This window comes from Lepisma saccharinum, chromosome 11 (genome assembly GCF_977018435.1).
Source record: "Lepisma saccharinum chromosome 11, izLepSacc3.1, whole genome shotgun sequence".
Lineage (NCBI taxonomy): Eukaryota > Metazoa > Arthropoda > Insecta > Zygentoma > Lepismatidae > Lepisma > Lepisma saccharinum.
The window spans coordinates 61,171,957-61,185,236 of record NC_139239.1 but is presented as its reverse complement, the minus strand read 5'-3'; the positions used below and the strand labels follow the sequence as shown (position 1 = coordinate 61,185,236).

General features: G+C 39.1%; 1 protein-coding gene across 2 annotated transcripts in view; it reads right to left on the bottom strand.

Annotated features, from left to right (window-relative positions):
- Positions 1-13,280, bottom strand: part of LOC145995269 (phospholipase B1, membrane-associated-like) — a 32,758-nt gene that overhangs the window by 13,869 nt on the left and 5,609 nt on the right. The window contains exons 1-4 of one of the 2 annotated variants that reach the window (XM_083131854.1): positions 12,147-12,277; positions 10,952-11,102; positions 5,109-5,322; positions 133-359 (exon numbers count right to left, since the gene is read on the bottom strand). In XM_083131854.1, coding sequence (XP_082987980.1) covers positions 133-359; positions 5,109-5,322; positions 10,952-11,095 — 585 coding nt within the window. In that variant the 5' untranslated portion in view covers positions 11,096-11,102; positions 12,147-12,277. Of the gene's footprint in view, positions 1-132; positions 360-5,108; positions 5,323-10,951; positions 11,103-12,146; positions 12,278-13,280 lie in introns of those variants that run through there. The other variant, XM_083131853.1, reaches the window with a different exon arrangement.

The following is a 13,280-nucleotide window of genomic DNA, read 5'->3' as shown; positions in this document are numbered from 1 at the left end:
AGTCCCACGGTGTACAAAACACTTAAAGGAGACGAGACTCTCGGAAAATCTCTATCTCGTCTCGTTCTCGTCCCGATTTTTAAAATGTGAAGATCCCTATTCTCTATCCCTAGTTCTGAAATACGAGGTTACCTTCCAATCCTTGTGTACGTCCACCCTTGGATCAGCCTTGATTCTCCGAACAAGGACTTTGGCTTGGTACGGCATCTCTTGGTCCACGGCTCCCGCCACGGCTGTGTTGAACTGAGCCACTCGGGAGTAAGAGTAACTCGTGCCCCTGGAGTAACCAAAAATCCTCGGGTTGAACTCCTTCAGGATATTAGGGAGGGTGTAGTACTCCCTCCATGTCTTGTCTCCTCCTGCAATGAGAAGATGTTCTTGCAATATTGTTTCTAATACCCATCCCCCTTGTGCACTGGCGTCAGAATCGGAGAGAGGGGAGCATGTCCCCCCCCCTCAGTATTCCAGAAATTTGTTTCTCGGAGTAGAAGCCGTGCTCGAATTGAAGGGGATGTGGAGGGATGGTATTCTCCACCTAGTAAAATTTAAATATAGCATCCCCCAGCTAACCCCAAGGCTCGACCAAACATCCCCTCAGCTAATATTTTCCCCTACAAGCGCTGGAGAGAAGAGGGGACGAACACGAGACTTGGTACTTGATACCAACTTTAGCTATAGAATTTAACTAAGTTCCTTGCATTCATTATGTTCAGAATGGAAGGCCTCCCCGATGGAGACGTAATAGTCTTATAATCAAGGGGTCCGGGTGACCGAGTTCTATATCATGTGAAGACACACCGTGTTTCTGATGGCACTTTAAACTGTAGGTCCAGTCCCGATTATCCCATACATGTATTAAGTGGGCTTAAAACAAAACTCTTAAGAAATTGTGCCATATATGCCATATACTTTTTGAAAAAGTAAAATACCCGTTTGTGAGAAAATGGTACCAAAATTTTGGTTACACCACTTTCAAAAACTTTTACACCTAATATGGGCACGTAATATCTCATGTGAGATAACTCTTCAAGATCTTTCCAACAGCGTCTGAATCACTTCTATAGGTGCCCTGATTGTCGGAATTTTGCCATTGAAAATTTACAAGATGGTGGAAAACTTTGTCAAATTCGCACAGTTTGCAACACTGTAATTTCGGAAATACAAAAGATATGGATCTGCAAGTTTGCATAGGTTTCTACCTCAAGTGGCCTCTTCTATATTTTAAATGAATCAAAATATGGGAGGTTCAAAAGTGAAAGTTCATTGATTGAATTCACAAAGAATAATAGATGAAATGAAGGAAATGATACAACCTCCACTGTACTTCATCAGGTCTATGAACTCAATTTAAATATTATCGTCATAGTTTTTCCTTTTTTGCCATGTATTTGTTTATACCACGATTATTACATTTCTACAAATAGGCGCTTGTTTTCCTACTTTTATAATTCAGGTTAAAAGTTTTGGAAGAGAGAGAATGTTTTAATTGAATATACTATGTAATGTTCTTATGATGAGGAAGAGAATGACAGTGCCATCTTTTGGCGAACAAGAAAACCATAATTATTCTAAAATTCTAATGTTTCTTATGTAAGTTCTTAATTTACGTTTGGTCCATAAATATGTAGTGTTGGTATCCTTCCCTCTCTTGCTTCAGGGGCGTTACCATCGGGTGAATGAAGGTATGCCCAGCCCTGCGTGCAATAGAATTAGCCTCCTACACACAGGACTACATTCAATTCCGGTCCAGGAGAGCAAATCAGCAGCGTAAATGGGTTCTGGACCGTAGAGAACCATTTTTATCTGTACAGTATTTAAATTCAGTCCAGGGACCTTTTTATCCGGATGGATTTAAATACGGTCCAGGAACCTTTTTTCCATCTCAATTTAAATACTGTCCAGAAACCTTTATTCAATGAAACAATATGCAACTTGGACTGAATTTAATTTTTGCTGGAAGAAAAGGTTCCTACCTTTAACAACCCTGCAACACACTCAAATAACTTACTGGAGAAATTTTCAGAATCATTTATAGTACGGTAAGAATCACACTCGCTCATAGATGCAGAGAAAAAGGTTGGAGAATGAGAGAGAGAGAGATATATATATAGAATCACAAAAGTAAGAAGAGAGAGAGAGAGAGAGAGAAGCAGAGAAAATGACAAATAAAGAGAGGACGGACGGTTAGAGAAGCAGGAAAAAGAAAGATTGTATAAAAAGGAAGGAAGAAAGAAATATACCCAGAGAGAGAAAATAAATGCAAAAGGAGAAACAGGAAAGAGGGAGAGACCTATATGCTAACAACGACGATGATGATGGATGTTTCGGTTTATTTTAAAACCCCCATCACACGGAACTGGATTTCTAGTAGGAATGCCCTAGTTGGCGCTGAGCTAACTTTCTAGATAGCAATCATGGCCGCCTGGCTGACTGCTTGACTGGTTTGGAGGAATAGGACATGTTCTAATTGCTACTTGCTTTCCTCGACTGGATTCTGTGGAACAGCCAATCAGAGCAAAGTTTCGCCATGTGAAGATAATCTGCGAGTGTGCAAAGGAGCGTTTTTGTCTGTGGTTTACGAGTGTTACTCCAGCAATGTATAACGTATACAGCATGAAAGGCGCGTTGAGTTACACCATCTATGCTGAGTGCACGGTGTTTACATTTGAAACAACTAAAATATTCTTCCATACGTGTACAGTAAACGTTGTAAAGTATGTATTTAAGCAGCGCCATTGTTTTGTACCTAATAACGTTTTATACGAAACGTTATTCCTCTCGGTTGAATAGTTATCGGCTTTTAAAAATGTGAAGCGATACATTGTTTACATCTCACGCGGCCGCCATTACAACTTCCCTCGTATGGGAAAAAAAAGGTCTGTCGACAAGTATGCTGATAAGTTTCGCGTGAGTCGAAAACTAGCAAATTGGTAGCCAGTCCAGCGCCAACTAGGGCATACCTACTGGAAATCCAGTTCCGTGTGATGCGGGCTTTACTTCGCTTTTCTGCAACTTTTAACTAATCGCAAAGATTAGGTGAATGACAGACACAACAGAAGTACCACCGAGGATTAAGCTGACTGTGAGCCCAGACGCGAGTTAATCGGCAAAACAATATACAGGGTGTACATCGTGGAAGAGAGATTGCCATTTGGTTCCTTTCTGAAAAGATCACTCCCTACACACCAATGATTGATGAAATTGATGAAGCGACACTTGCAATGAACACTCATGTTCGAATTCAGAACATACTAATCGATCGGGCTCGGACGATATTGACAATTTTTTTTTTTGGGGGGGGGGGCTTTGAAGACAATGCTAACCCTGATAGAGTAGTTCGTTTCACTTGAGTTAGAACCAGAAAACTGATTTTTATTTTGCATTTTTTTTTTTTTTTTTTAATTTTCCGGCCTTTCTTGGCTTTTAAGTCATTTTTCAGTATTTTTGGCCATTTTTGTTGCATTTTTCTTCATTTTGAGGTATATTTTTCTCCTCACTTGTTGTTTCGTGAAGGCAAGTTCGCCATTCATTAAAAATAGGGTCAATACAAATGCTACATGTTATTTTTAACCGAAATCTTTGGCAATGTTTTAAATAATTAATTGTGGTAATTTTCCTCCAAGAAATTTAAAATAATTTGGGTGAAGCAGTTTAAACCACAAAACAACAGATTTAATCAAGTTTTCAACTGATCTCTTGTAATTTATGAAAAATATCAAGCTTTCATTTCAAGACCGAATCTGATTTCTAGGTCATTTTTTGAAATTTTGAGGTTGATTTTTTAACTAATTTTAAAGTCATTCTAAAGGTTATTTTTTTGAGATTTTTTAGGTTATCGAAGCAGTGTGCCTCTAAGACGGCTGAATGAAATAGGCGTAGAGAGACACAGAGAGAGGAGAAAATGTAAAAAGAGAACAAGAGAGAGGCAAATATTGAGGACAGGGGTATAGAGAAGTAGGAAGAATAAAAATTGTGCAAAATGAGGAAGAAAGAATAACATGTAGATAGGTCAAAGCAAAGAGAAACAGTGAAAATAGAGTAGGCGAAGAAGAATTCCGAAGGTCTCGACTCGTGATGGAATCTGACCTCAAGATTTTTCGGAGAAACCAAAGTGGACTCGTTGTGTTAGCATCAAGGTCTTGCGGGGAGATCACTGGCCGAAGAAAGGTCGACATGTTAGGAGGAGACGCTTTTAGATGGAAACAAGTTATGGTGAAACCTTGACAGAGAAATATCGAGAGGCAATGAAAGCCTTTGTCCTCCAACACACGGAGATCAGCCCGCAACGTATATATGTTCTTCTATATGTAATGAGTAGGCTCACATTATCATGTAATATCATTTTTCTCCTTGGTACCCAAGCACAAAATAACAATGTCGGCGAATTTCACTATTGGGAACGACTTACCTGATTTTCAAGTCACATATCACAAGATATTTTACATATTTTCCGTTCAGAATACATATTTGTAGCTGAAATGCAGTTATTTGTTTGATTTCTTTCATTTTGATTGAATCATACAGATATATTGTTGCGATAAAACATTCAGAATATAATTTCTCTAAAATTCGGTAATTTTCGGTGATTCCGACCGTCCCGTCACCTTACTTTTACTTAATTTCTCGGAAATCCGACATACTTCTGAAAAAGTGTTCTCGTATGCTCAGGTGTACTGCAGAGCGAGCAGTGATACTGTAGCCTTGTAATAGGGACGGAAATGGTGGACTAAGCAAAGCAGGAGGCTTCGTCGGTCGCGTTCATACAGAGGGAACATTTCGTCATCTGATTCGTGAGTAACAGTGCAACATTTTATTAAGTGCAAAGGCGGGTGCCACCCCTCGTAGTATTTTTGACCTCACAATGTAAGCAGCCCCCCCACTCCTGCAGCTTTTACTGGCCTTGAGGTACAGACGGGAATCTCGCACCGCACGGAACGTTCATTGGCCTCAAGAGAGATGATTAAGCTTGAAATAGAATAGGGTACTTTTTACCAATAATGAATGCCTTGTACAGTCACTCACACTTCTTGGTTGACTTTCGATGGGATCGTTACAACCCAGAAGTGTCCGTGAGTGTACAACCTTAACGTATAGCCTAAGTATCTTACCAATGCTCCAAGTCATCCCACGATAGTTAATGAACATTTCGGGAACTGTGACTGTGGCCAACCCATTGCCCGCAGTGAGGCTGTCACCCATTGCAGCCACGACGTCTATGTCCCCTGGACGCAATTTGTGGACACTTGTAGGTGGCGTTGAAGACCGTGCACCAGTGACGTCACAGGGGAAAGGTTTGCTTTTCGGCACCCTTCGTTGGAATATCTGAAATTTGGAAAAAAAATGTTACTTACCTTAAATGTTAATTTTCATAACATCAGGGAACGAATTAAGGGTAGAAATTTCAGGGATTCTCTAAACTACCCCTCCCCTGTCAATAGGGGTAAATTGCCATCCCTGCTACGGATTCAAATTCAGATTTTCTTTATTGAAGGGCTAGGTTCAGCCTGTGGCTGTTCTCCCACCTTCCCCCTCCAAAACAATAAAATAGACACCTGTTTCCTAAATGTAAACATGTTGTGCTTTGAAACATCACAAGTACGTTCAACCACCATTATATCCAATCACTATACCACCGACAGTATGTACTGGATGTAATCTATTATAAAGAACAATTTACGTGTTCGTTATTTTTTATTTAAAGGGTATAAAATATATGAATTTAATGGAATGCTTCTTGTTTCGTCATTCAAACAATAAACGCTTATTCAAGAAGAATGAATTAACGAACTGTGTCAGGCCTGCGAATAATCGAGTAGTTAGACATTTAAAATGCTAGGATTGGAACAGAATACTCTACAGGTGGAACGTCGATTCTAGTGGATGAGAAATTTGATAATTTCACAAAGTGTTTATTGGCTAAGTTGTAGATTCTCCTTTACTAAGATACTGGTTGTTTAGACGTGGATATGTGCGGGGATGCTTATCCTGTGTTACATTTTGTTTGTGTAAATTTAATAGAAGAAAGGGTTGTACAATAGTAATATTATTATTATAGGTCTCTTACCATCAGGTTTCCCAATAAGAACATTGTATACTTTCCTGTCGTCTCCCATGGCCTGCCCAACGAAGTCTACTCGATTTAATCATTCTAATAATATCGGGGGGGGGGTAGATTATGCAGTTCAGACTGTTCAGTTCCATAACCTTCTCCGCCCGCTATTGTTTCATCTCTTCTTAGGTCCAACTATCTTTCTTAAGATGTTATTTTCAAAAACTCTTTATGGAGGCACGTAGTGGTTCGGATCCCACTTTAAACTGTAGGTCCAGTCCCGATTAGCCTTTCTGTGCATAAAGTGGACTTAAAACACCAAATCAACCAATCAAAAAACTCTTTAATGTAAGGGACCACGTTTCACATCCATACCAAACTGCATAAGTAATGTCCCTTATATTTTAACCTTTAGATTGTCTTATATTAGTCAAAAGAATAAAGTTTATCAATAGTTTTTGTTTTAAGTCCATTTTATGCACATAAAGGCTAATCGGGACTGAACCTACAGTTTAAAGTAGTAGGGTCCGAAAGCACCATAATCTTCCAAAGGTATCGAACACGGGACTCCTTGGTTAGAAAGCGTCGGTCGACGTTACCGCTACGCCATCGGAGAGGTCATAATTTATGAATAGAAATGTAACATGTAACTCCCTCATCTATTGCACATAATCATCACAGGCGTAACTTGGTGGAAGCAAAGGGGCACTTGACCGCCAAAATGTTCAGGTTTATTAAAATTTACATGTTATGGATACCTTTGTTAACATCTTGAGACCTGACGAGTCATATAATAAAAAGTGATATTTGTGATTTCGCAAATGTAACAGTTAATTAGCAAATAATTCTGTACGCTATTTTCATCGGATGAAAATCTCTTTCGATTCTAAAGTTCGATTTTGCCCTCTCAAAGTTGGGGCCGAAGTTACGCCCATGATCATCATCATTCATCCTCATCGCCGAACTAGCCAAAGGTATCAGATAACTAATATAATATAAATGACATTGTTTGGAGATCAGATTTCGCCATGACTGTCTCCGCATTAGCCTGTTATGTACGACAAACACTCGCCAATCGGAAGCAATGACTACTGTCAGACATGAATTAAACATGAGCAATTGTTAAGAACGCCCATTATTAAGATATTTCCCGTATTTTTCAAGGGCATTCCGACCAAGCCGTCAAACCTTCGCGTTCCGTTCCCCATTCTGCAGCACCTCAAGTTTTATTACCATCGCAACAAATCCCAGTGTGCGTCCAATGACGTATCTTCATATCGTAAAGTTAATCGACTGGAAAGCGTGCGTTAAGCAATGGTTGGAATTCATGCAACGTATCGTTTAGTTGAACAATCGCCACTTATCTTCCGGAATTTCATCATTCTTACCATCCATTGTTGGTCTTAACGGTTTGATATAGGGTTGTTAAAGGTCCAAGAATTTTAAATAAATTCAATTCCGGTCCAGGAGAGGAAATCAGCAAGTGTAATTTGGTTCTGGACCGTGAAGAACCTTTTATCTGTAAAGTGCATATTTAAATTCTGTCTAGGAACCTTTTTTTCGGGTGAATTTTAATACGGACCAGGAAAATTGTTTCCGGATGAATTTAAATACTGTTCAGGACCTTTCCGGATAAATTTAAATACTATCCAGGAACCTTTTTTTAATGAAACAATACGCAACTTGGACCGAATTTAAGTTGTGCGAGAAAAAGGTTCCGGTCCTGCAGCGGAACCCAATATAACCTATTAGAATTTATGGATTCTGGACCTTTTAACAACCCTGTCTACAAGCGGGCCAGTAAAGCACCTAATTAATGCAAGTTATTGAGATTCAAAGATCTATCGTAACAACTATAACCTATTTCCTGGCCATAGACCCTTCTATATGAACCTCTGCATAGTTCCCTTCATCTTTCTCTAGCAGCAGAAATTAAGCTACATATAATTATAGGTGTCCGGGTTCGAATCCTAGCCTGGGCATGGGTGTTCTTTGTGAGTGTCCCTTCATTAATTCCATCATATCATCACTCATCCTCATCTTCGCGATTAGCCCAAAGTGGTAGAGAAGCGAAGTACAAAGAATTCAATCGGTCAATATGTTTGTGTTTTATGTTGTAAAATTTCCTCCAAGGTATTGAAAATTGTGGGGAGTCAATGCCCTATTTAACCACGTTCCGCCCAACACAAACGGGAAATTGGTCTCCTGAATACACAATTCCCTGATACATAGGCGCCGACTCCATGGGGCTTAGGGAGGCTCGAGCCCCCCCAATGTTAATGATGTGGGGACAGAGCCCCCTCAAATAATCTTGCTTAAGAAGATTTAATGTATTATTTTTCTTCTCTTGTAAAGTTTACTCTGAATTGTGCCACATGAACTTAACTTTAAATACACATTTGAAATGTTCTAGACCATCAACTTTGGGGGGGCTGAGACCGCTAAACCATCAACTTTGGGGGGGCTATGACTGGAGACAGCAAAACACACGACTTATTACTATGTACTAAGTATATAATTATTATTTACTATTATACATATATTAATCAGAGACATAATGAATTTAGCCAACAACTTGTTAAAGACTGTTTGGGAATTCCCTAAAAGAATGCAAATATTTTGGAATATTATTGATGTGAATGAGAAGGCTGGCCATACTGGACTGCGACCACTTTGCCCTCGTCGGTGGACGTTGAGTCTCCAGTATCCAACAGATCTTAAGGAACTATGAAAACGTTCTCAAGTTTCTTGAGAAATTTTCTGAAGAAGATTCTACTGACGCAGCATTAAAATATGCTGGATGCCTGGAAACAATGCTTCACTTCAAGACATTTTTCTTTCTCTCCCTCTACTGCCATGTGATGGGTCCAATAGAAGAGGTAAACTGTAAGATGCAGTCTCCACGCATTGGTGCTACAGAAGTGGAATCAAAACTAAAATACTTGACTGACATCTTTCAAGAAAAGCGAATGTGTTTTCAGTTGTTCTGGTTGAAATGCACAGAGGGCAAACCCAGCCTCGTTGATGAGCCAGAATTGCCCTGGCAGCGTCACGTCCCTAAGAGACTTGAAAATCCTGATGCTGCCAAACATCACAAGTTCTACACTCCAAAATAGTATTATACATCAATATACACTAACGTGTGACACAGCAAAATCATGTGTTAAACAAGGACATGGATCTACAGGACTACAAAAATTAACAGCCGTAGAGAGTGAATGCATCTCAACTGTCAACAGTTGCACAACAAACTTTCAGCAAACGCGAGAATTCTTTCGCCAAGATTTGGATGCCGATAGGCTCTCCTTACACATGTCCATGCTTGGTGATATCGCCAAACAGAAGAAAGTGTTTCTAACTACAATGCGTGACATAAGGAAGTTTCTTTTGGAAGACAGCACCCTCCAGGAGTTTCTGCCTGAAGTTACCAAATTCATGATGGTCCTCCACACTGTGCCAGTGACTACAGCCACAGCCGAAAGGTCATTTAGTGCTATTAGCCGAATAAAGACATATTTGAGATCTACAATGTGGCAGAAGAGACTAAGCAGCTTAGCAGTACTCAAACTATGCTTGATAATTTGGACCTGAGACCGCTCGTTAATGAGTTCATAAAAAAAGTAACTCACTGCATAGAGCAACTTTGGTTTATTTTAAAATCATATTCATATGTTTTTGTTGTGTATGTCACTTTATATCTTAGTGTACATGCTATTTTTTTTATTATTGCAAAATTAAATTTAAAAAGTAAAATATTGTAGCAAGAAGAAAAAAGTAAAACTATTTTCCTGCGATTTGTGTTAGCCTTTATGTAAATAATTAAATAAAACTGTTAAATATTGTAAATATTCGTTATTTTATGGGTTATTTGCAACCCATCACATGTCTGTTGCGAACATTAAAACACACCCATGCCCTCGCCGGAACTCTAACCCGAGACCTCTGGATCAAAGCGAGTTGAGTCGACCACCCAACATGCTCGGCTACCGAGGCCGGCATAAAACTCAGGTTGGTCTCTTAATGTAAATATATACTTTTCAATAAAAATGTTAATTGTTATATAAAACACAAATGAGCAGACACAAAAGACATAAAGAGACTTTGAAACATTTTCTAAACGTTTTTCATGTTACATTTCATTTGCATGAATGCATTTAATAGCTGCTTAAAAACTGCTATACGAAGCCGTAATTTTTATTTTTAAAAAGGGAGGGAGTGAGTCATTCATTCATTTATTTCAGTGATCAGAGCCCCCCCCCCAATAATTTTGACAAGTCGGCGCCCCTGCCCTGATACGTTATTGCTTGTTGATGCTTCTCTCTTTTGCTGAAGGTCCCGGGTTCGTTTCAAGGTGGAAGCACATCGCACAGTGTTTCGGATCCCACATTAAAACTGTAGGTCCAGTCTCGATGAGCCTTTCTGTGCATAATGTGAACTTAAAAACAAACTCAACAGTAATATTGAATTATTGCAATATATATTAAATGAAAGTATCTATGGATCTTTTTTATGTAAAAAACTAGAAGAACAATAAACAACAGACAAAACGGTTTACAAATCATTTCTATTCACCTTCTAAATAGGTACAGGATACTGACTCAATTTCCAGCAAAATTGGTCAAGTATTAACAGAGATATGAGCGGTTTTGTGATTGAGTGGCCGCCATCTTTGATGACGTCATAGCGGGAAAATGTACCAGGTGGCGGATGTCCACCCAAGTCAAAAATACTTATTTGGACACCTACTATGCATTAGTGCATAAAAATATCTATACTCAAACTCTCCTACAGAACTATAGCCAGGTCCTGGACTACTAGTGCAATGTAGGAATTTGTTAGATTATTTCGTAGTTATTTGACATAAGTAACTCTTAATTAAGTCTGTTTGTTGGAAGTACCTACCTCAAGCCTTGGTTCGACATGGAAGAGAGAAGCGAAGCTGGTATAAAAATTGGCGGCCGTTCTGATGCCCGCTTGCCTCAACTCAGCCCTCCTGCCAGTGCAAACAGCACACCACAGCACCACCAGAACAAGAGCTGCTTTCATCTGGAAGCTGTAAACAAGCATGTTAATACAAGACAGTACAGCCTTGGACAGGAGGTATCTCAACATTCCTACTGGCGGCACTGGTTAAATATGATCACTGCATATTAGGAAGTTGCTTTATGCTGCTAATTGAGTTGTAGTGACACCTAACTGTTACTCCAAGACCAACTTTTGCAGTCTATATACCATTTCCCTCTATAGTTTCCGTTCGCAAGGATGCAGGTTCAAATTCCACGACCTCCTACACTTATTAAGGATTTTCCGTCGAGTGCTATATCCACACAATCATGAACACACTATTTTATATTATTCACAAGTGTCTGATCTGTAGCCATTTTGGTGCTGAATTCACCTTTACACCCCCGTACAAACGTACTTATGTCTCTACATTGAAAATTCCTGTCCTGTAATCTTCTTTTACTCTGTCTTGCTGTCCTGGTAGGTTAATTGCGACAATAAGAACGAGTGAAGATTGGATGAAACTCACAAAGGGAGGTGGCAAGTTTGTGAGTCGACGCAGTTCGCTAAGGAGGCGCAGGTGGACAATTCTGGATAAACTGGTTCAATGCTGAGATGGAACCTTAAGTGAAGATCCAGACGCTTCCTTCCACTTTCTTGTTCCTTTCCCAGCAATTAATTGATATTGAAAATATGCAAAAACCTAGACTATATGTACCTTCACGAATGTCTAATTATTTAATATATATATATATATATATATATATATTCCATATTTTACATTTACTGGCATAGAGAACGTAAGGCATTACCTAAACGGAACCCATCGAATTGCTAAAGTAGCACACCCTGAGCTGCCTTTTGCAGACTAACAAGGCTCTGGCGTCTGAACTTGTGTCCTTATATATATATATATATTTGCGTTTGTCCCTTCATCAATTTCACCTTATCACCATTCATCCTCATCTTAGTGTCAGAAAAGCGAAGTAAAATAAACTAAATAAAAAAAAAATAACGTGCAAGGAAGTAAACAGACGTAGTAAGCTATTCCAAAGGCGTAAATTGAATTTGAATTTATCAATATAGTACTTACCAGTAACTGAAGATGCATTTAAGATTGCTTCCACATGTGTGTGTGTCCCTCTACTCTCGAACGGCTTGTAGAAGTGAGTGTGGAGTCAATCAAAAGCAACTAGACTTTGTCCTTAGCACCAACATACCAAGTAACCACTGAAGAGAACCCTTAATGGGATCTAACACACACAAAAAATGCAAAACGACTGAACCTTTTGCATTTTATTTGCATGCGACACAGATGCATGCCAGACGTGTGGTGCATACAGACATGGTCTTTCGTAACAGAGGCTCACATCATCCAAAGACCAAACCAGTCTATAAATCCAAAAGAACCACGTGGTTCTTTCGGCCTTCTGCAGACAAGAGGAAGATGAGTCCTAGAGAGTGCCCAGGGATTGTGTTATGTAACCTTATCCGTGGGTGTGCACGAAGAATTTGGCGGACCCACTTAATGGATCTCTTCCGGACTTTGGTGCTGTTCACGCATCGACTCTGCTTTCCTTCGAGAACTGTGAACCAAAGGCACTCCTTTCACTCAAGGAGGTCGCACATAGCCCGAGTTGGTCAAATGTCACTTGATTTGAGACAATTGTTCCGATTTCAGTTCCCAGTGGTCATATAACGAAGCGGTTCGCACTGATTTCCAATCATTGTGACGTGATTAGTAATGTCAAAGTTTGCTTTGAATTGAATATAGAAGTTTTACACAATATTTTACCCCTTTTTTCCTCTTCTGAATGTGTTTTTATGCATATGCAAGTTGAGTTTCCAATAAGCAAATATACGACAAATTTCTGAGGCTGAAAGTTTTTGATGGTCGGTTAATACGATTTAAAATTGCAAGAAAATAAAATGTGTTCAGAAAAGCAATTCTTTAGGATATTCTAGATCATTGTTTCATAAAGTTTACAGCCACTGTGAAAATATCACGCCCACATTCGCAGTCTTTCCTGCTCAGTTAAGGATATTTCCAAAAATATGAAAAAATAGATCAATTTGCAATTTGTATTGGAAGAATATTATTAAATAGACCTCGTTTTATTGATTAACAGTGGAAAATGGTTGAAACAACCAAAAATAGTGGATTTTGGTCACCAAATATTAGTTCAAATAGGCGACAAATAAATAATTGTTCCATAGAACCAAACTA